General features: G+C 28.5%; 4 protein-coding genes across 5 annotated transcripts in view; 2 read left to right on the top strand and 2 right to left on the bottom strand.

The window, feature by feature from the left end:
• Positions 1–403: 403 nt before the first annotated feature.
• Positions 404–2,916, top strand: LOC111686081 (zinc/cadmium resistance protein; the record flags this gene model as incomplete). Its single annotated transcript, XM_046951491.1, has 2 exons — positions 404–1,124; positions 1,581–2,916. Coding segments are annotated over 2 exons (1,599 nt in total), but the record flags the coding sequence as incomplete, so codon positions are not given.
• Positions 2,917–5,723: 2,807 nt separating this feature from the next.
• Positions 5,724–8,790, bottom strand: LOC111686077 (glutaminyl-peptide cyclotransferase). 2 transcript variants are annotated; one of them, XM_023448377.2, is made up of 2 exons: positions 8,605–8,790; positions 5,724–6,868 (listed from the first exon to the last, which is right to left on the bottom strand). In XM_023448377.2, the coding sequence occupies exons 1-2, from the start codon at positions 8,755–8,757 to the stop codon at positions 5,924–5,926; spliced, it is 1,098 nt and encodes a 365-aa protein (XP_023304145.2). In that variant the 5' UTR covers positions 8,758–8,790; the 3' UTR covers positions 5,724–5,923. The 2 variants fall into 2 exon arrangements, with proteins under 2 accessions (XP_023304145.2, XP_023304146.2); XM_023448378.2 differs by lacking the exon at positions 8,605–8,790 and adding an exon at positions 6,941–7,305.
• A 150-nt stretch (positions 8,791–8,940) lies between these two features.
• On the bottom strand, positions 8,941–9,678 carry LOC111686076 (vacuolar ATPase assembly integral membrane protein VMA21 homolog). Its single transcript, XM_023448376.2, has 2 exons — positions 9,476–9,678; positions 8,941–9,396 (listed from the first exon to the last, which is right to left on the bottom strand). Exons 1-2 carry the CDS (start codon positions 9,545–9,547, stop codon positions 9,154–9,156), a joined length of 315 nt encoding a protein of 104 aa, XP_023304144.1. The 5' UTR covers positions 9,548–9,678; the 3' UTR covers positions 8,941–9,153.
• Positions 9,679–10,449: 771 nt separating this feature from the next.
• Positions 10,450–25,127, top strand: part of LOC111686085 (F-box only protein 32) — a 19,440-nt gene continuing 4,762 nt past the window's right edge. Inside the window, exons 1-2 of the mRNA XM_023448387.2 lie at positions 10,450–10,678; positions 12,014–12,376. Of these exons, the coding sequence (XP_023304155.1) occupies positions 12,273–12,376 (104 nt within the window). The 5' untranslated portion in view covers positions 10,450–10,678; positions 12,014–12,272. The remainder of the gene's footprint in view (positions 10,679–12,013; positions 12,377–25,127) is intronic.

Below are 25,127 nucleotides of genomic sequence, written 5' to 3'. Positions count from 1 at the left end.
CTGCATGGTGGAAATATCTGTAACTATTTGAAAGCGGTCAACCTGTAGCGTAAAATTCACATGCCTAGTAATTAATACACAACGTCATTATTATTAATGTATATTTTTTTTGTTCACAAATTGGAAAATATACAAATATACAACTTGATTTAACGCAGAAATGAAAATAAATAAATGTATAAATTTCCAGCAATATCCCAGAGTATTTATGTGTGTAATTTTTAAAGCCACTGATATGAAATTTATACTTTACCCACTTTTTCAAGTGGAAAATTGCCAAGTTTAATGATGATTTATATACAAAACAACTTAATAAAATTGTGTGAAAAATAATACTGTGTATTTTAGAGTCAATCTAAATTTAATAAAAATGTTTTACATATTATTATAATAATAACTTTAATTTCCATTACAGCACAATGAATTACACAATGAACAAGAACTCTCCAGTCCGCTGCTAACCAAAGAAACACAAAAACACATACTCAGTATTACCCATCCGGATGATCCAAATATACCCAAGTACCCACCTATAAGTAGCCCTGAATTCAAAACTCGTAACACCTTTGGCTGGGCCCGTATAGAGATATTGTCTATGCTTGTTGTATGCATTACTTTGGCTTCATTATCATTCTCCTTGCTGGTAGAGGCTTTACAGACATTGGTGCACATTGATCATCAGGATTCGATGCATTTACCATTCTATGTTATGATTTTGGGTTTTGTCGGTTTGCTGTTGAATTTTTTTACCTATTTTGCTATAGGTGGATATACACTGCATCAGGGCAGCTTTTTGCACATCAATCCCACTGATGGTAAAGTTGTTGTGGAACCTAGTAATATAACCATTGACAGTGATGCTAATATTTTGTCTATTACGAATGATGTTAAAAATGATATGCAATTAAAGGAGGATTTGAAGACGGAATTGGGTAAAGTTCATTATCGTGCTAGAAGAGAAGGACCCACAGAATTGTTGCGTGATGTTAGTAGTACAATATTTGTGATTGTTTGCGCAGTTATTGTACATTTTGCCGATGATAAGGAACACACTGCTAAATTTATTGATCCAGTTTTGTCGATATTTTCCTGTGTGCTAGTGGTGGCTCTAAGTTATCCATACAGTAAGTAATGAACTAGAACTGAACTAAAACTGAACTAAAATTTAATTAAAACTGAACTAGAAATGAAATAGAACTGAACTAGAACTGAACTAGAACTGAACTAGAACTGAACTAGAACTGAACTAGAAGTGAACTAGAACTGAACTAGAACTGAACTAGAACTGAACTAGAACTGAACTAGAACTGAACTAGAACTGAACTAGAACTGAACTAGAACTGAACTAGAACTGAACTAGAACTGAACTAGAACTGAACTAGAACTGAACTAAAACTGAACTAGAAATGTACTAGAACTGAACTAGATCTGAACTTGATTATAGACTAAACTATAGACTGGACCCAAGACTAAAGTATAGCCATCACTAAAGACTATAAACTAGACATTAGTCTAGAATATATTTGAAATGCACAAGAACCGTCTATATTTATTAAGTTTCCATTTTTCCATCTTTACAGTGAAAGAGGCCTGTTTGATACTCCTCCAAACAATACCCGGCAACATTGATATGGATAATTTTGAGAGCACCTTGGTCAAGAAGTTCCCCCAAATTGTCAGCTATCACGATCTACACATATGGCAGCTGTCATCTCACAAATACATTGCCACCGTACACATTATCTTTGAAAATCCCAAAATGTACGAGAAAATTCTTGATGATGTGCGTCAACATTTTCATGACCACAGCATAACCAATGTCACAATACAACCCGAGTTTCATAGTGAGAATACGACAAATTCTTCATCGGAATGTTTAGTGCAATGTACACGTCCCGAGTGTTTGGATAAGGTTTGTTGCAAGGATTCCATAACAGATTTAAGAGAAGTAAGTGTTTGTTCGAGTAGCGATGGACATGAACATCATGAACACGAACACGAACATGGCAAGAAATCTTGTGGTAAAAGTAAAAAACAAAAAGATCATCATGGTCATGGACATTCTCATGCGCACAAACATCATGGACACTCTCATGGTCACAGTCACAACAAACATGATCACTGCGATCATGATAAACATAGTCACAATCACAAAGTTCAAGCTAAAGAAGTCCAAGAAGTTCCTAAAGAAAATGCAACTAACAGCAACACACAATGTGCTGCTTTAGCAACAGAAACAGTAAAAACAGATGCCACTAACAGTATTCCTGCCCCTTTGGAAGTAAATGGAGAAAATTCAGATGAAACATCAACAAATGGTGAAACCTCTATAAACACTTTAAAGGCAGAAAAGACTGAAATAGCACAACTAAGTCCAGTACAAGACAGTCAGCAGCCACCAGCTTCTAAAGTTGTGGAGGTCGATGGAGAATTCACTAAAGATCAGAACAAATCTTAATCATTAACAATCACACATCTTTTTAGTGTTATTTTATACCTTATAGAACCTTTATGTTAAAAACCATTTAAACTATATTAGCATACTTAGGCATTTAAGAAATTGAACAATTTTTCTAAACATACGATTTTATTTTCTCTTTTTTTAAACTTCAACTATTTTTATATTTTTTCGGAAAACAGACTCCATTTTTCTATTAAAAGCCAAAGATTTCACCTTTTGTTTTGTCTGTTAAAGTTTTAACCAAACAATTTTTTATAAATTTTATTATTTAATAAGAAAGCTATTATATATTAACCTATAAACACCCTTATCTAACAGACATTATTACATACGTAAATATGTATTTTAGGAATTTATTATACCACAAACATTTAACATTAAATTTTACATTATTTCTTGTATTTAAGTTTTTATTTCAAACAAACAAAAGAAATATTAAAAAAGTATTTCATTTGCCATATTAACAATAAAACACAAATGTTAACTGTTAACTGTGAAAATTATTATTAATTTGTAGCTAATTAATTGTAATTTTCTTTTTTTTAATTTTAATAAATAAGTATTGTTTTTATTAAATATTTTTTTGTATGTTTTTACTTTTAAGTTTTAATAAAAGTGTTGTAAACATTAATTATAGATTTTTATATAGATTTTTATATCTTAACGATTTGAAGTTAAAATAAAACGTATAGTCTTGAAGTCAAACTAATAAGATTGAAGATGTTAAACTATTTAAATAAACAATAATTTAACTACAATTGATTTAGAACTAAAAGAAAACTAAAACAAAACTAGAACACAACTACAATAGAACTAGCAAAGAACTAGAATAAAACTAGAACAGAACTAGCAGAGAAAACTTAAGCTAGAACAGAATTCGAATAGAACAGAATTAGATATGAACAAGAAGTGAACTAGAAGTAAATTGCAACACAACTAGAAATCAAATAGAACTAGAACGCAACTAGAACTGAAATAGAACTAAATTAAAATTGAACTTAAACTGAACTAGAACTGAACTAGAACTGAACTAGAACTGAACTAGAACTGAACTAAAACTGAACTAGAACAGAACTAGAACTGAACTAGAACTGAACTAGAACTGAAATAGAACTGAACTAGAACTGAGCTAGAACTGATCTATAACTGAACTAGAACTGAACTAGAACTGAACTAGAACTGAACTAAAACTGAACTAGAACTGAACTAGAACAGAAGAAGAACAGAAAGAGAACAGAACTAGAACTGAACTAGAATTGAACTAGAACTAAACTAAAACTAGAACGGAACTAAAAGTGAAATACAATTGAACTAGAACTGAAATAGAACTGAAATAAAACTGAAATAAAATTGAAATAGAACTGAACTAGAACTGAACCAGAACTGAACTAGAACTAAACTAGAACTGAACTAGAACTGAACTTGAACTGAACTAGAACTAAACTAGAACTGAACTAGAACTGAACTAGAACAGAAGAAGAACAGAAAGAGAACAGAACTAGAACTGAACTAGAACTGACTATAACAGAACTATAACAGAGCTAGAACTGAACTAGAACAGAACAAAAGAAGAACAGAAAAAGAGCAGAACTAGAACTGAACTAGAACTGAACTAGAACTAAACTAGAACTGAACTAGAACTAAACTAGAAATCACCTAGAACTGATCTAGAACTAAACTAGAACTGAAATTGAACTGAACTAGAACAAAACTAGAACTCAACTAGAACTGAACTAAAACTGAACTGGAACTGAAATAAAACTGAACTAGAACAGAACTAGAACAGAACTAGAACAGAACTAGAACAGAACTAGAACAGAACAGAACTAGAACAGAACCAGAACAGAACTTAAACAGAACTAAAACAGAACTAGAACAGAACAAGAACAGAGCTAGAACAGAACCAGAACAGAACTGAAGTAAAACTGACTAGAACTAGACTAGAATTAAACTTAAACTGAACAAGAACAAAACTAGAACAGAACTAGAACAGAACTAGAACAGAACTATAACAGAACTAGAACAGAACTAGAACTGAAGTAGACCTAAACTAGAACTGAACTAAAACTGAAGAAGAACAGAACTAGAGCTGCACTAGAACTAAAGTAGAACTGAACTAGAACTAAAGTAGAACTGAACTAGAACAGAGCTAGAACTGAACTAGAACTGAACTAGAACAGAACAGAAGAATAACAGAAAAAGAGCACAACTAGAACTAAACTAGAACAGAAATAGAACTAAACTAGAACTGAACTAGAAATCACCTAGAACTGAAATAGAACTAAAACTGAACTAGAACAAAACTAGAACTCAACTAGAACTGAACTAAAACTGAACTGGAACTGAAATAAAACTGAACTAGAACAGAACCAGAACAGAACAATAACAGAGCTAGAACAGAACAAGAACAGAACTAGACCAGAACAGAACTGAAGTAAAACTGACTAGAACTGGACTAGAATTAAACTTAAACTGAACAAGAACAAAACTAGAACAGAACTAGAACTGAACTAGAACTAAACTTGAACTGAACTAGAACTGAACTAGAACTGAACTAGAACTGAACTAGAACAGTAATAGAACAGAACTTGAACAAAACTAGAACAGAACAAGAACAAAACTAATAGAACAGGACTAGATCAGAACTAGAACTGAACTAGAACTGAATTAGAATTGAACTAGAATTGAACTAGAACTGAACTAGAACTAAACTAGAACTGAACCAAAACTGAAAAAGAACTGAACTAGAATTGAACTAGAACAGAATAAGAACAGAACTGAACTAAATGAAAACCGAACTAGAACTAAACTGGATCTAAACTAAAACCGAACTAGAGCAGAACTAGAACTGAACTAGAACAGAATTAAAAAGAACAAGAACTTAAACCAAATTGGAGCAGAACTAGAACCGAATAAGAATTGAAGTAAAATTGAATGGCAACTTAATTAGAACTCAACTAGAAATGACCTAGAACATAACTTAAGTAAACTGAACTAGAAAAGTGCTATAACTTAACTATAACTGAACTGGAATTAAACTAGAACAGTACTAGAACTGAAATGGCACACAACTAGAGGAGATTTGAATTACAAATAACCTTTAACCTATTATTAAATATCAGTATAACAATAATTATTTTCAAAAAATATGTAATTTTTTATTATTGCACAACATTTCTATTTTTTTCCTTAATTTAATACTTAACAATTCAAATACTAAAATTTTAGTAAAATTTTTTATAGTTAAAAAAAAATCATTAAGGAATATTCGAAAAATAGGAAAACATATAAAAACATTTAATACCTAAAAAAAAACATAATTTTAAAATTAACGTACAATTTGTTTGAACATATATGGACAGATTTCAAAAAGACGGTTATACAAATATATGGGAAAAAAACGGGGAGTTTAAACAAAAAACATAGGAAAGATGTATAAGTAGTATTGTGTGATGTTCACTATTATTTCCTTAAAATACCAAAAAGATATTCCATAGTAAATAATCGTATAATACGTGCCAAATTTTCCGTGGTACTATAATCTATAATAGTTTCATTATCATCGGGCGTATGCCAAACTGTGGGAAATGGCATGGGTATTATATGAAGAATAGGTACATTACGCTGTAAAAAGGGTATATGATCATCTTCAATATACGATGAACGTAAAGCACTAGGTTGGAAATAACGATTAGGATAGTGCCGTGACACACCACTGCTAACATAACGCTCCATGAGACCAGCATCGGAGAGTCGAGCCTCTAAGTTGAGGAAACGTGTATACCAAGATTCAGTATTTTGGAAAAAGCTATAAAATTTTGGATCTGGAGCACCCAGCAAATCCAACAGCATTAACATATCAATTTTCGGTAGAAAGCCTTCCGTTTGCCATCTTTTAGCTAAATGTCTAGCACCATATATAGAATCTTTGGGACCCCATTCCTTAAAAGCCTCCTCACCATCAAAGAACAATAACATTAAGCTAAGTTTCGAGTCACGGAAGGGCTCTAAGTGTGAATCCAAAACTTCGGCTAGATTCAACATCATGGCGCAAGGAACTGCAGAATCAGTGGCTCCTAAGAATTCTACTTCCGGCATGTATTTACTATCATAGTGACAGGCCAGCACTAAATAACGTTCAGCTTTTGGATTGAGGGTAGCGATGATATTGTGAAACTCCAAATTGCCTTTAATGGGAGCCGTATCATGAAAACTATCTAATTCTATGGACCATTGTAGATCTTTTAAACTTTTCACTATATAATCACGAACTTTCTTATGTCCCGGCGTACCCACTATACGGGGTATGAGAATTTCTTTGGTGGCCTGCTTTAAATGGGCCACATTTGATAGTTGACTTAATTGAGCAAACTGGCTGTCTGTTAACTCATCTGTGGGATAGTGTTGCTGTAATATTTAATAGAAAATATAGTTAATTTTTATTTAATTACAAATTTCTTTTTGAAAAAAAAACACCACCTGTCTTTGTCCCACTAAGAAGCCATTGTCGGCCTGGTTATGTTGACCAGTTACCGCAAACACTATTAACAAAATCACCCACAAATCTTTTAAATGCATTTTTTATCCCTGTAACTAATTAGCTTTTATTGTTATCTAGCTAAATTTTCTAAACTAATTACTTTTATTTCTTTAATAATAAATCAACAGGTGTTTTCTTTTGTTTTTCTCTTTTCACTATGACCACGTAGACAGACATTAATTTGTTGTTTTACAGGGGATTTTTTTCTTTCTTAACTTTCATGCGTGTTTTTGTTTATTTGTACAATTGTTTATAAATTTTATGCTTATCATTAACGTTCTTTATTAATTTAACAAAAATAGTAAATAACTTATTTATTATAGGCGAAAAGCAACAAAACAAAACACTTGTAAACAACAAATAACAGTTAATGACAGCTGATTTGTTTTTGGTTTTCCTTCATCTTTCGTTTGTCATACCAATGTGAAATAAGAGTTGTATTTGGTATAACAGTTGTGTTAATGTGTGTTAAGTCAGAAAATAACGTATTTCTGTTATGTTTTCAAATAAATGAATCTTGGGGAAAGCCAAAACAGTGGGCTACACATCTATCTATCTACGCTATCTATACATAAACAAATTTTTATTAAAGTAAACTTTTCTGCCCACTGTTTCAAACTAGGGTTCTATAGTTGAAACGAAAAGTCGACTTTTCGACTTTTTGCATTTTATGAAAAGTCGACTTTTTGCATTTAGTTAAAAGTCGATTTTTCGACTTTTTGCATTTTATGAAAAGTCGATTTTTCGACTTTTTTACTTTTAATATTTTATAAATAGTCGACTTTTCGACTATTTTCGAATTTTTCCGACTATTTTCGACTTTTTCCGACTATTTTCGACTTTTTCCGACTTTTTTCAACTTTTCGACTTTTTACGACTTTCCGACTTTTTTCGACTTTTATTTACAAAGTCGACTTTTCGACTTTTTTCATAGACGATAGTCGAGTTATCGACTTTTTTGGAACAAAATAGTCGACTTCGACTTTTTTCGACTTTTTCCGACTATTTTCGACTTTTCGACTATTTTAGACTTTTTTCGACTTTCGACTATATTAGACTTTTTTCGACTTTCCGACCTTTTCTGATTTTTTTCGACTTCATTCGACTTCTTTCGACGTTTTTCGAATTTTCGGCTTCGACATTTTTCGAATTTTTCCGACTATTTTCGACTTTTTCCGACTATTTTCGACTTTTTCCGACTTTTATCGACTTTTTCCAACTTTTTTCGACTTCCGACTTTTTTTTACAAAGTCGACTTTTCGACTTTTTTCATAGACGATAGTCGAGTTATCGACTTTTTTGGAACAAAATAGTCGACTTCGACAAAAAGTCGATTGTTCGATTATTCGAAAGTCGATTTATAGAACCCTATTTCAAACCATCATGTGAAACTTGACCTAATTACATTCTGTAAACCAACTCGATACATGTTAATTTAACACAAAACTAATATAACACATTTCTTTCTAACAGTGTTCACAACCAAAAAAAACAGGGTTGTTTAACCTCAAACACGTTTTTATTTCATTGAAAACTAAATCACCTCACCCCCTACCTGATTAGCTAAACGAAAAGTAAACACAATAAAACAAAAACAACTTACCAACAAATCGACTACTTCAAAACAAGCACCCAAATTATAAATTTTCTTTGAGGGCAATAAATTTTGTATAAATGCAGGACTACTATCACGCACTTGGTCCATTAATGAGCCATAAAATTTGGAGTTTTGTTTTAAATAATTTAATAAACGCATTTTATTTCAAAAAAATCAACTAAAATACTGTTTTAACGAAACGATGGAAGAAATATAATGTTCTATACAATTATGCAAGTCTGTAAAATGTTGTAAACATTTCTAGAGCGTAATTTACAGTAACATTTTTATTCTTTATGTTAACTTTACATTTTGTAAACTCACACACACAAACACACTCAATTACTTTTAAAATTACTTTTGTTAACACAAAAATTGTCTTTTCTTTTTATTTACATTTGTTTGCTTTGAAGGAGAAACAAGAAAATGTGTTATACTACAAATTAAATAAACGAAAAAAAATGGAATTGATTGATTAGTTCAGGAAAATGCTTACTTTTGTGTGGTAAAAAAAGATCACTTAAATTATTACAAAAAATACGTCATATTTTGAGCTTAATCAGCCTTTTGTCTCTGTGTTGAACCACCAAAGTATGCCCGGTAAATATACAAAGCCAAAGCAAAATGTAGAGCTAACACCGCTCCCACAGCAGAGTAAATGTTGCTTTTCGTTTCAGTCAAAATAAAAAATCTATCCAGCACTAAGGTGTTCAGGAAAAAGAAGGTAACGACTGGTAGAAATACAATTAAAGAACAATAAAACAAAACTGTTTTAAAAGAACTGTAATCTTTGACATCCTAAAAAGAGAGAGAAAAAAGATAAAACAAATTTGTCACATTCAATGTATCGTTTATTTTTATTATAAATAATACTTACATCAGATTTTTGTTTATTTAATTTAGCTTGTTTGCTTCCCTCCGAGTTATTGCCTTTATTCTTATTAGCCATTTTGTTATTTTATGCTTTTTATTTAAGAAAACTTAATAATTTTAATGCATATAAATAAAAAGTTAGTAGCTTTCTAATTTCTTTACGATGAAAATTGTTGTGCTGTTGTCAAAAATGACAATCCGGTAGAAAATGTCACATGACAAATGGAAAACTGCGCCGACACAAATTTAAAACGGCGGTGGTTTACAATGAAAATTTGAACGGCGGCTCAAAATGACTTGTAAGACGATAGGTAGATGGGTAGATAGATAGATAGATAGATAGATAGATAGATAGATAGATAGATAGATAGATAGATAGATAGATAGATAGATAGATAGATAGATAGATAGATAGATAGATAGGTAGGTAGATAAATAGATAGATAGATAGATAGATAGATAGATAGATAGATAGATAGATAGATAGATAGATAGATAGATAGATAGATAGATAGATAGATAGATTACAGGGCTGAGCTCAGGCCAGTATCGGGGTCAATAAGTGTCGGATGACGAGCTGCTATGGATAAGCTGTAGGTTTTTCAGGGCGTACTATTAAATGGTACATAAGCTTGATGATAATTCTACGACAATGGTGAATGGATGCATACATCCCCCAACAGGCGGTGCCTCCAAAAGATGTGCAATTAAAAGAGTGATGCCTCCCAGGATCGAACTCAGTAGAAACAGGACTTTTACACGGTAAAACATTGTTTTGAAATCAGCTTGATTGGAACTCTATATTTACTTCGAAAATTAAATTTTATAATATACATACATTTCTGACGATTTTGTCCCATTTTACATGGGAATTTATTACATGACAATTGCTTGCCGCTGGCAGCACTGTTTTCCGTTATTAACATTTCGAATAGGATTTACAATCGTTTAGTTCACTTTAGTGACTCGATTCGTGTGGAACGTTTAAATACAACAGCGGAAAACTAGCAACTTGAGTTTGAATTGTTTTTTCTCACAGACTCTATATTGAATAAAATAAAATCAACAACAAAAAAATAAATGAAAAATACAAAGTGCAAAAAGTGTTTATTAAAACAAAACAGACAAAACTTATAAGAAAAACAAAAACTCACATAAAACTTCAATATCAACAACAGTAAAAGCAAAGAAATAAACAAATTAAAAAGTAAATACAACAAATTAAACTTAATACAACATTTTATACCTATTTAATAACATTTTTTTACGCCATTAATAGACCTTTGTGAAATTTTCTTTGTTTTCATTATTTTTGTTTCTATTAAAATGTCTTCCAATGAGAAGTTTTAGGGGAGCAATAGATAAAAATAGATTTTTTGGGAAATTTCTTTAAACAATTATTAATTTTTTAATGGAATTTATCAATTATACACATCCTCCTTTCTTTTTTTTTGTGTGTTTTTTGTTTAGTCTAATTGGAAAAACATACATTTTTATACATAAAAGTACTCACATACACACATACAAACAGTTTTGTAATTAAAACAAGTACTATGCAAAAAAAAGCAACAAAAATAAACTAAAATATAACAACAAATAATGCAGTTCATAACAACACCAAAAAAGAAAATACAAACAAAAACAATAACAACTATGTATGTAGATGGAGAGCAAAATAATAAACGTCGTAATTTGCAGAAATCAGCTGTCTATCCACAATACCAAAACTGAAAAGAAAAACAAAGACACAACAAATACAATATAAACAAACACTAAATAAAAATAATAAAAAAGGGGTTACCAGTTTATTTTAGTTAAATTAATGACAAGGGCAAATGGAGGGAATTTAAGATTTTACAGATATATGGATTTAGTTTAAAATATAGACTTTTTAAAGAACAGAAATGGAACTTAAATAGAACTAATTTAGAACTAAACTAGAACTAAACAAAAACTAAACTAGAACTAAACTAAAACTAAACTAGAACTAAATTAGAACAAAACTAGAACTAAATTAAAACAAAACTAGAAATAAACTGGAATTGAACTAGAACTGAACTAGAACTGAACTAGAACTGAACGAGAACTGAACTAGAACTGAACTAGAACTGAACTAGAACTGAACTAGAACTGAACTAGAACTGAACTAGAACTGAACTAGAACTGAACTAGAACTGAACTAGAACTGAACTAGAACTGAACTAGAACTGAACTAGAACTGAACTAGAACTGAACTAGAACTGAACTAGAACTAAACTAGAACTGAACTAGAACTAAACTAGAAGGGAACTAGAACTAGACTAAAAGTGAACTAGAACCGAACTACTAAACTAAATTTTTCTTAAAAAAAAACGTTTGTTTAAAATATTTCATATTTAAACTATTTAATTACTTTTTTGATAGATTTCTTAAGCTCAAAATAATCTCAAGAGAAAACATCCAATTATTTTGCTCCAATTATTATTTATAACATCAAAAATTTCTCTATTTCTATGGCTAATCAAAAAAATTTAATCATATTTTAACATTTCTCTATTTGCAGCTACCAAATTATAGAATAAAATTATATATTTTTTGAAGTAAAACTTGAGTGCTTAACCGTCCTATAGTTTTAAATAAGTTGTTTTTTTTTTAATGAAATAAAAATATTTTGCCATCATATCAAAGAAACACTGCTAAAATTAATTTAAATAAAAGAAAACAAGTGATAACGGTTAAAACTATCATATTAGTTTTAAACATTATTTTTAAAATAAATTATTAAATAGTAGTTAAACAAAGAAACAAACCCAGAAACCAACATGCCGTTCATTTCGAAAGATTGGCGTTCACCCGGTGAAGCTTGGGTTAAAACTGAAGAAGGTTGGGAAAGATTAAAAGTTTTGGAATGCGGTAAACGTAAACGGTAAGTGAATATTTATGAATATTACTATTTTTAAATATAACAGTCTATACATCAAAATACATCAAAAAATACTTAAAATATTGCATAACATTTGAAAAAAATTGCATTATTTTTAATAAATAAAAAATGAAAAACTCAGTTTAAATGGCGTGTAGCACAAAACAAAAAAATGTATTAAATCTAATGCAAACACAATTACCTTTTAAAATATAATATTTTAAATGCAAGTTTGTACAGCAGACATTTGAAAATGAAATATTTATGCATTTATGTCATCTAATGCTGTAACATTCATGTCTCTGATCCCCATACAAACATGAACACGTAGTGAAAAAAAAAACATTTTTTGATTGAATTCAATTAAATTTTGAAATGGAAGTAACATTTTTTTATACGGAACACAAAAAAAAAAAAATAAAACATAAATAAAAACCAGAAATCTATATATATAAAAGAGTAGCGTTACTGACTGACTGATTCATCATCGCACAGCCCAAACGGCTGAACCTAGAATCATGAAATTTTGACAGTAGATGTGTTTTTGAATATGTAGATCCACTAAGGATCCACGGGTAAAAATGGGAAAAAACGGGTAAAACAGGCTTTCTTAAATATCTTACACAATAGTAATGATACCAGCAAATTTTTAAATGCACCTGCATCTACTCTTAAAATGAGCAGATGGGTGTCTGGTACTTTTTTGAAATTCGTACTTTTAAGGGGTAAAAATGTGTAACAAAGGTGATTTTGGTACCTTTTTTTGGCACTTTATTACTTTTCAACTAATTAACATAATCAAATTTTTCTAAATATTTTGGATACATTTCTCAAAATAATGAGACACCTGTTTCGTACTTTTTTAAAATTCAGTCCTTTTTGGGTGTAAAAGGTAGAAAACTGTATTTATGGTACTTTTTTTTTAGCACATTAAGAAAACTTTTTCGGTTTATTGAATTATTCCTATTAAATTACGTACTAACTCTGTAATATTTATTGTTATAAATTTTTGCTATTTCACTGGGGTAAAAAAGTACCAAAAAGGGAAAAAACGGGAAATATAATTTTATTCAAACCAATCTACCAATTTTATTCAAAAAGTAGTTTATTTACTCACACAAAATAAGCTTTTGGTATATTATTTTGGAATTCGAGTACTAAGGCCTATATAGTACCAAATTCGAGTAAATTGTTTGGTACCTTTTTTTAAAGCACAATTTTTCTGGAATAAATGAATGCATATTTGAATCGTTTGAGTTTTATCTGTGATATATATGTCGATTTAAATACGGAACATTTTGTAAACTTAATTCTCGAAAAAGTATACTTCTAAGCGAAAAGTACTTTCCACTTAGGAAAACTTTATTCCACGTTTGGTACTTTTTCTTCCTTCAAATGATACTCTATGTATGTTCTTTAATATGAACTGAAAACACATGATTATTATACATACACGGTCCTCATTGAATACGATTCTTTAAGAGACAACTTTTTAGTACTTTTTATATCATAAATTGTATTCTGGAAGTGGGAACTATTTGGTACTTTTCTATTCTTCAAATGTATTCTTCATAATGGTTAACCGGAATACACGGTTCTTATTAAATGAGAATTTATTGAGAGATCTTGGTACTTTTTCGTTTTTCCGATTGTACTTTTTGATATTTTTACGATATTGAACATAGTTAGGGTAGCGAAGCACCCAGGGTATGCTAGTACTATTTAAAAAAAGTATACATGTTCATATGTATGTGTGTAGTTGATTTGACTTAAAAGTTGCATGAAAATATTCATTTTCCACTAGACTCACCCACCGCAAAAAGAAAAAAATGTCATGGAAACTATAAAATAACCTGATTACATGCCACAAAATTTTAAATCAAAAACTTATAAACAGCCGTAACACAAAGAAATAGAGAAATTATAAAAAAATCAAGGAAGTAGAAAAATATTTCCACCGAAAGTAGCTACAAGAGAGGGGAGGTAAAATAGTTTAATATATTGAATAATTTCATTTGATTTTCACTTTCTATTAAATAATGATGGTTATTTTAAAGGTCAAGTTTGTTTGAGTGGACAGTGGAATGAGAGAAAGTAAAGATAAATAGAAAAAGGTTTTCTTAAAACAAACTATTGACAACTACAGTCTATACTATGGACTAGACTATAGTGTAAACTATGGACTAGATTATATTTCAGGTAATTGAAACGACATATAGTCTACTCTAGTCTATAGTCTAGTCTATATTCTAGTCTATATGCTAGTCTATATTCTAGTCTATAGTTCTAGTCTATAGTCTAGTCTATATACTAGTCTATAGTCTAGTCTAGTCTATAGTCTAGTTTATAGTTTAGTCTATAGTATAGTCTAGTCTATAGTCTAGTTTACAGTTCAGCCTATAGTCTATACTCTAGTCTATTGTCTAGTTTATAGTCAAACCTTTAGTCTAGCCTTTAGTCTATTTTATAATCTAGACTATAGTCTAGTATATAGCCTAGTCTATAGTCTAGTCTATAGTCTAGTTTATAGTCCAGTCTATAGTATAGTCTATAGTCCAGTCTAAAGTCCAGTCTATAGTCTAGTCTATAGTCTAGTCTATAGTCTAGTCTATAGTCTAGTCTATAGTCTAGTCTATAGTCTAGTCTATAGTCTAGTCTATAGTCTAGTCTATAGTCTAGTCTATAGTCTAGTCTATAGTCTAGTCTATAGTCTAGTCTATAGTCTAGTCTATAGTCTAGTCTATAGTCTAGTCTATAGTCTAGTCTATAGTCTAGTCTATTGTCTAGTCTATTGTCTAGTCTATAGTCTAGCCTGTAGTCATGTTTATAGTCTAGTCTATAGTCTAGTCTATAATCTAGTCAATAGTCTATGGTCTATTCTAGTCTATAGTGTAGTCTATTGTCTAGTCGGTAGTCTAGTCTGTAGTCTTATCTATTGTTTAGTCTATAGTCTACTTAATAGTCTAGTCTATGATCTAGTCTAAAGTCTAGTCTATAGTCTAGTCTATAGTCTATTCTATAGTCTAGTCTTTAGTGTAGTCTATATTCTAGTCTATAGTTTAATCTATTGTTTAATTTATAGTCTAGTTATGTCTAGTTAGCCTATATATTTGACTATGAAAGTTGAAAATTTTCAATTTATTTCTGGCCATCATTTTGTGCAATCAAATAAGTTCTTCTAATTCGTTATTTTAATTTCAAATAACTTGCAACATTCACACTTCAAACTCATTGTACATTTATTAGATTACAGACAGAGTAAAGACAAAGAAGTCGCAAAACAAAACAAAACAAAACAAAAAACTTACAATAGAAAATTAAGTTTATGGTTCGATGAATATAAACAATTTTCAAACATTACCATTAACTGTACCCATATAGAAAAAAAAAATAAAATTCAGTAAATATAAAATTAGAGATTTAAAGTAATCGAATAAAAATTCAAACATGATGAATTTGAGAACTGCAATTACGTCCAAAATTAAAATTATTTGTACATACGGAGTTGCATTGAAATATGCATTTTTGAAAAGTTTTCTTGTTTTTTGTTTTGAATAAGCGAATAACCATTTAACTTTATATGAAAATAAAAATAACACTTAAATCCCATCAATAGCTTAACTTTTATTACGATTACCATCAAAAAAATACAAATAAAAATAAAGTAATTTTGTTAAATATGCAATTAATCACACAACAAGTGTTTTTCTTTTTTTGTTGTTGGCTATAAATTAAAAAAAAAAAACTATTTCTATATATTTAATCTAAGTAAATTATAAGTTGCATAAAATGTCTGAATTTCCAAAAACTAAACACAATTTATTAGGATGATAATTTGTTTAAACATTAAAGGCAATTTAACAAATAAGAAAGCGTAAATATTTTGTTGTTTTTGGACAATTTAATTTGATAAAAATAACTTTTACTGTTAATAAAATGAAAAATAGTAAATTTAATAAAAATCAAATTGGTGTAATGTATGTATGAACTAGAACTGAACTAGAACTGAACTAGAACTGAACTAGAACTGAACTAGAACTGAACTAGAACTGAACTAGAACTGAACTAGAACTGAACTAGAACTGAACTAGAACTGAACTAGAACTGAACTAGAACTGAACTAGAACTGAACTAAAACTGAACTAGAACTAAACTAGATCTAAACTAGAACTTCATCCCCGGAATTTCTTATTTTGCCAATATTACATTCTTTATTAGTTCTGGCCACTAGTTGTACTATGTTTGGTGTTATGTATGTATGTACATATTTTATGTACATCTATCTACAGTATAGATAAATTCTCTACATACTTGGTCTATAGGTATCCAATTGCATCCATATAGTACTCCTGTAGTATAACACGAGTGAAAATTTTACCACTATCATACAACTCTGTTAAAAAAAATAATAGTAGTTTATCCTATATAAACACACACATACAAAAGTATATACATAGATTTATGTATGTAGTTTGGATGTGTGTGTGTATATAGGAAACATACTATGGAAACCTTCACCTCATTTCTTCAATGTTTTCAATTTTTTTTTTTGCTTTCTCTTTTTTGTATTGTTGTACTTGTTTTTGTTGAGTTTTGCAGTTATTTTCGCCATTTGTCATGTTCGTACAAACACACACACGTACATACTCACAATATTGTGGCTATATTAACGTTATGTTTGCTAAAGTATGTTTATGTGTATTGCTTAGTTGTTGGTTGTCCTTTTTTGTTGTTGTTTTTGGCTTATAACAGCAGCATCCATATAAATAATTATTTATAACAAATTGTTGCATAAACTATAATAACAAAAACAAATAAACGAAAAAAACAACAAAATCATACCAGCTGATTGAACAAAGTCTTGTCTTTTTTTGCCCACAAAACATGTGCATGTGTCATATTTTTGTGTATTTTTTTTTTCTCTCTGTGTATATAGTATAAATAGCTTAAAGGTTGTAAAACAAAGATAAATGTTTAACTTTTAAATTTAGTAAATGGGTTTGTGTCTGTGTGTGTGTGTACAAAAGGTGTAATTAATTGCAAATTGTTAAGTTATCTAAAAGGTAAAAACTGGGGTAAATATTTTTAGTTATTTTTGTGCAATTATCATTACGAAAAGGAAAAGTTTATTGTTGTAATGAAAAAGAGATAATTATTCGAATAATAAAATGTTATTTTTTGCGACTTTTTTAACATTTTTAAACGATTTTAATGATTAATCATAAAATTTTAAACGAGTAATTAAATTTGTTTAATTGTTATTTATTTTAAACGAATTTACGTTTGTAGTAAATCGATTAATCGTTAAAAAAAATTTATTCGGTTATTCGAATATATTTTTTTTGTATAAGTTTTTATCTGAAAAATTTTTATTTTTAAACAACAATTTTATGCGAATAATTTTAGTCGAATAATAATATTCGAATAATTTTATTCGAATAATTTTATTCGAATAATTTTATTCGAATAATTTTATCCGACTAATTTAATACGAATATTTTTTTCGATTATTATTATTATTCAAATATTAATTTGCTTTTTATCGTTTTAATTCATTTTATTATTGTATTCGAATAATCTTGAAATTTTATTCGATTATTCGAATAATTTTCTTTATTCGTATAAATTTTAATGTGCTTTTATACAATATTTCTAGTGTTTTAAAATCATGTTTAATTTGGTTTATATTTTTAAACAATTAAATATATAAAATTAATCGATTATTCGATTAATCGAATAATATTATTCGAATAATTGCAAAAATTAACGAAAACTCAGATTTCCTGGAGAAGTTTTTGTCGTTTATTACTAAAATTTTATCTTTGTTATAATTATCAAATAATTTTATTCGAATATTTTAATCGAATAAATTTATCCGGATAATTGCAAAAAAAATTCCAAAAATTTATTTGAAAAAATTTAACAATTTTGTGACATTTGTGACAATTTTTACTAATTTATTCAGTTATTCGAATATAATTTAACGATTATTCGATTAAATTTATTCGAATAATCTTAAAAAAGTTATTAAAAATACACTGTGTGTTTTTTCTCAGAAGGAAGTTTGTGTTCTTTACCTAAAATTTAACTTTAATTTTTTATTCGAATCGAATTCAATCGATTAATCGAATAATTTTATTCGAATAATTTTATTCGTATAATTTAAAAAAAAAATACAAATAATCTTTAAAAATGTATTTTATTAGTCAAATTCACAAGAATTTTAGTTAAATTATTCGAATATATTTTTACGATTAATCGGATATTTTTATTCGAATAAAATTAACCGATCATTTGAATAATCGTAAATATTGTTTAATTTTTTTAGAAAACGGTTTTGCTTTTTACTTTTGAAATTTAAACGATACACATTTTATACGAATAATCGTGTAATTTTATTCGAATAATCGTATAATTTTATTCGAATAATTGACAAAATTTTTTCTAAATAAAATAATGTTTTAAAAAATTTATTTCATTTGTGATAAATTCAACTATTTTAGTTAATTATTCGAGTATATGTTAACGAATAATCGAATAAATTTATTCGAATAATTGCAAAAATGATTGAATTATAATTCAAATTTTTATTAAAAAAATGTATTTTATTACTGATAATAGCAACAATTTTATTAATTATTCGAATATATTTTAACGATTAATCGAATAATTTTATTCGAATAATCAAAAAACATAAAAAATTAATTTTCCCAGAAATTCGTTTGTCTATTTTTCTTAAATTTTAATTTTGTTAAAATATTTAAAAATTTTTATTAGAATATATTTAGCCGATTAATCGGAACAGATTAATCGGAACCGATTAATCGTATATTTTTATTCGAAAAATTGCAAAAAATTAAAATGTTATGTTTTAAAAAATGTGTTACATATGTAAAAATTTCAAATTTTTTAGGTTATTATTCGAATATATTCTAACGATTAATCGAGTAAAATTATTCGAATAATAGTAAAAATTACCAAAAATATTTTCATAGAATAAAAGTTATTGGTGTTTCATTAAATATTTATTTTATTAAAATTTTTAAATATTTTTATTCGAATATTTTTAATCGAATAATTTTAATCGAATAATTTTTTTCGAATAATTGCAAAAAATTAGAAAAACTTTATTTCTTTTTTTTAATAATCTTTACTATTTTATTCATTTTTAATATAAATTAAGTCAATTATTCGAATATATTTTAACGAATAATTGGGGAATTTTATTCGAATAATCGTCAAAATTAAAAAAAAAAAATTCTCTAAAATAAAGTTATTGGACTTTTCTTAAGGATTAAGTTTGTTAAAATTTTCAAATATTTTTTTTAATCGAATATTTTTAATCGAGTAACCGAATAATTTTATTCGAATAATTGCAAAAAATTTCAAAAAAATCTTAATCTCATTTCTCTTAATCTTAAATAACGAATAATTTTTTGTTATATTTTTTAAATATTTTTATTCGAATATTTTTAATCGAATAATTTTATTCGAATAATTGCAAAAAATTTTAAAAAACTTTTTTTTTTAATAACATTAACTATTTTATTCATTTTTAATATCTATAATTTAAGTCAATTTTTCGAATATATTTTAACGAATAATTGCGGAATTTTATTCGAATAATCGTCAAAATTAAAAAAATATATATTTTCTCAAAAATGAAGTTATTGGACTTTTCTTAAAGATTAAGTTTGTTAAAATTTTCAAATATTTTTTATTCGAATATTTTTAATCGATTAATCGAATAATTTTATTCGAATAATTTGCAAAAAAAAAAAATTAACAAAATCTTAATTTCATTGCTATTAATCTTATTCAACGAATAAGTTTCTAAATTCGAATGAATTTCGTATAATTTGAATCGAATAATTTTATTCGAATAATCGAATAATTTTATTCGAATAAATTAAAAAAAATTTAAATAAAGAAAAAATCTCTTTCTGTTGTAATTAAAATTCTTTATTTTATAATGTGTCAAATAAATCGTGTCATTAAAATCTATTTTACTACTTGTCAAAACGCTAATTATAGAATATTTTCTTCTTTCTTTCTTTTCCTTTCCATTCCTTTTAGTAAAAACTATAATTAATTAATTTAGTTTTTCTTTTAAATTAATGTAAAAACGAAAAATAAAACTTCAAATGAAAAAAAAGAAGGAAAATATTTAAAAATAGCTAAAGATGTGTATTCACAGAAATATTTATGAGTTTATACATATTTTTCACAGATATCAGTGCACATTAACACCATTTCCAATAAATTTTCTTAAATTTTCAAATTTTATTTTATAAATTTCATAAAATTTTTCCTCGATTTTTTTAAAAACTTTTGAAAAATCTTACAAAAATTTCTGAAATTTTCAAAACAACAACTTAATTTTCTTTTTGAATTTCAATTTCAAACGGTGTAAATCATAGCATCGAGATTTTTCTTTGGGTGAATGAATGCTGTTCATACATTTAGTTTGCCAACCGACCAAGCAGTTAGCAGCCAATGAGTTCATTATATATAGGAAAAACTCCAAATGTCTTTCATTTTTCTCTTCTCTATCTTACGATTGTCTACAAAACAAAACACACAAAAAGATACAACATGTTTTTCTTTGTTACAAACGAAGCAAAGAAAATTGTATATAAACCAAAAGGTAAATGAACGTTTGATAGCTTGACATATAATGTCGTCGAATGATTTATCTATATCCATGTGGTTTTATAAATAAATTCATAGTAATTTTATTTATTTCCACTAAAAAAAAAAATGAAATAAAACAAGACATTTAATCCAAGAGATTTAGAATGTCATGTTTCGTATAGGTTGATATTTAATACAAGTAAATAAATTGATACAATAAAATAGTTTAAATTAACTTTGATGTAGACACTCTGTACTATAGACCTGATTATAGTCCGTTCTGTAGTCCAGACTATAGATTATTCTATAGTTCAGACTATAGACTATTCTATATACTCCAGACTATAGACTATTCTATAGCCCAGACTATAGACTATTCTATAGCCCAGACTATAGACTACTCTATAGTCCAGACTATAGACTATTCTATAGTCCAGACTATAGACTATTCTATAGTCCAAACTCTAGACTATTCTATAGTCCATACTCTAGACTATTCTATAGTCCAGACTATAGACTATTCTATAGTACAGACTATGGACTATTCTATAGTCCAGACTATAGAATATTCTATAGTCCAGGCTATAGACTTTTCTATAGTCCAGACTATAGACTATTCTATAGTCCAGACTATAAACTGTTCTATATTCCAGACTATAGACTATTCTGTAGTCCAGACTATAGACTATTCTATAGTCCAGACTCTAGACTATTCTATAGTCCAGACTATAGACTATTCTATAGTCCAGACTATAGACTTTTCTATAGTCCAGAATATAGACTATTCTATAGTCCAGTTTATAGACTATTCTATAGTCCAGATTATAGACTATTCTATAGTCCAGACTGTAGACTATTCTATAGTCCAGACTATAGACTATTCTATAGTCCATACTATAGACTATTTTATAGTCCAGACTATAAACTATTTTTTGGTCCAGACTATAGACTATTCTATAGTCCAGACTCTAGACTATTCTATAGTCCAGACTATAGACTATTATATAGTCCACTCTATAGACTATTCTATAGTCCACTCTATAGACTATTCTATAGTCCAGACTATATACTATTCTATAGTCCAGACTATATACTATTCTATAGTCCAGACTATAGACTATTCTATAGTCCAGATTATAGACTATTCTATAATCCAAACTATTGGCTATTCTATAGTCCAGATAATAGACTATTCTTTAGTCCAGATTATAGACTATTCTATAGTCTAAACTCTAGACTATTCTATAGTCCAGACTACAGAATATTCTATATTCCAGACTATAGGCTATTTTATAGTCCAGACTGTAGACCATTCTATAGTCCAGACTATAGACTATTCTATAGTCCAGACTATAGACTATTCTATAGTCCAGACTATAAACTATTCTGTATTCAGATTATAGACTATTCTATAGTCCAGACTATAGATTATTCTATAGTCCAGACTATAGATTATTCTATAGTCCAGACTATAGATTATTCTATAGTCCAGATAATGGATTATTCTATAGTCCAAACTTTAGACTATTTTATAGTCCAGACTTTAGACTATTCTACAGTCCAGACTAGGGACTATTCTATAGTCCAGACTATGGACTATTCTATTGACCACACTATAGACTATTCTATAGTCCGAACTATAGACTTTTCTATAATCCCTACTTTAGACTGTTTTATAGTCCGGACTATAAACTATTCTGTAGTCCAGAGTGTAGACTATTATATAGTCTGCACTATAGGCTATTCTATAATGCATACTATATACTATTCTATAGTCCAGACTATAGACTATTCTACAGTCCAGACTATAGATTATTCTATAGTCCAGACTATACACTATTCTATAGCGCAGACTATAGACTATAGATTATTCTATAGAACAGTCTATAGACTATTATATAGTCCCGGCTATAGACTATTGTGTAGTTCAGACAATAGACTCTTCTATAGTCCAGACTACAGACTCCTCTATAGTCTAGCCTATAGACTATTCTATAGTCCATGCAATAGATTATTCTTTAGTCCAGACAATGGGTAATGCTATAGTCCAGACTATAGACTACTTTATAGTCCAGACTATAAACTATTTTATAGTTCAGACTATAGACTATTCTATAGTCCAGACTGTAGTCTATTCTGTAGTCCGAACTATAGACTATTCTATAGGTTATTCTCTAGTCCAGACTATAGATTATTCTATAGTCCAAACTATAGACTTTTCTATAGTCAAAACTATAGATTATTCTTTAGTCCAGACTGTAGTTTGTTCTATAGTCCCGACTATAGACTATTCTGTATCCAGATTATAGACTATTCAATAGTCCAGACTATAGGTTATTCTATAGTTCCGACTATGGACTTATCTACTGTCTGGACTATAGAGTAGCCTATAGTCCAGACTATAGACTATTCTATGTACCAGAGCATAGACTATTCTATGTACCAGACTATAGACTATTCTATAATCTGCAGTTTGGATTATAGAATAGTCAATAGTCCAGACTATGGACTATTCCATAGTCCAGACTATAAACTATTCTATAGTCTAGGCTATAGACTATTCTATAGTCCAGACAATATACCGTTATATCGACCAGACTATAGTCTATTTTTAAAGTATCAATAGATCTGATTTCAGTACTAAAGCCTAGACAATAGTAATTCTGATGTTCACACTGGGTGGATTTGAGTGAAATACTTAAAATTTTCTGCTCTAATTCTACATCTTGACAAGGACCTTGACATATACTACTAATACATATACTTGTTGTCTTTGTGAAACTTTTGTCCTATATTTGTTGATTCTTTTAAACATGTACTTTAACATCTGTTATAAGTGTCAAATAATTAGTTCCACAACTTTTTAAATACCAACTTAATTACATATTCTTGTTATATTTGCCCTTTTCAGTTTTATTTTTTCTTTCTCGATTTTTTTCCATTTTGCAACAAAACATCAAAAGTTTTTTGTACAAGTAAAATAATTTAATTTAAATTGATACCAATTTGTAATTAAAACCTAATTCTTATAATAAAAATAGAAAAAAAAAACTCAATTAATATTGTGAGAAAAAAACAATATTGCATCATAATCATTACACATTCACAGACACTAACATTTGCAACACAAGCCACCATCAAGGATACTATTTGAAAAGGAGGCAAAAAAAAAAAAAAATAAAAAAAAATCAAACAACAAAAATACAAATTTTACAAGGACACTGGACAAGCTGATATGTTGGTGTTTTTGACAGCAAAAGAAAGAAAAAAAATAATAGATAGATATGTACTTGTTGTAAACGTGAACAAAAGAGAAATCAAACTCAAAACCAAAATAACCAAACGTCCGTCCAACCAACCGACCAACCAGCAACACATGACCTTAGATGTGAGAAAAACAGACAAACCATCAGGCATTTAACATGTAATTAGGAATATTTTATAATGATATGTTGGGTATTTGTTGTTGTGAGGGTGAGGAAACAGTTATGGAATGATAAATTATCAAAGGCAAACAATTATCAAGTGTAATTAAGGGTTTGTTTTTTAATTTTGCCAATATTGATTGACTAAGTTTAAGGCAGATGAAGTTTTTTATAACATAGGTTTTAGTCCGGACTATAGACTGATCTATAGTCCAGACTATAGACTATTCTATAGTCCAGACTATAGACTGATCTATAGTCCAGACTATAGACTGATCTATAGTCCAGACTATAGACTGATCTATAGTCCAGACTATAGACTGATCTATAGTCCAGACTATAGACTATTCTATAGTCCAGACTATAGACTATTCTATAGTCCAGACTATAGACTATTCTATAGTCCAGACTATAGGCTATTCTATAGTTCAGACTATAGACTATTCTATAGTCCAGAATATAGACTATTCTGTATCCAGATTATAGACTATTCTGTATCCAGATTATAGACTATTCTATAGACCAGGCTTTAGGCTATTCTATAGTTCAGACTATGGACTATTCAATTATCTGGACTGTAGAGTAGTCTATAGACTATTCTATAGTCCAGACTATAGACTGTTCTATAGTCCAGACTATAGACTGTTCTATAGTCCAGACTATAGACTGTTCTATAGTCCAGACTATAGACTGTT

Source organism: Lucilia cuprina, chromosome 5 (assembly GCF_022045245.1).
Source record: "Lucilia cuprina isolate Lc7/37 chromosome 5, ASM2204524v1, whole genome shotgun sequence".
Taxonomy (NCBI): Eukaryota; Metazoa; Arthropoda; class Insecta; order Diptera; family Calliphoridae; genus Lucilia; species Lucilia cuprina.
The sequence above is the reverse complement of the archived record's forward strand: the minus strand, read 5'-3'. Positions and strand labels throughout refer to the sequence as shown.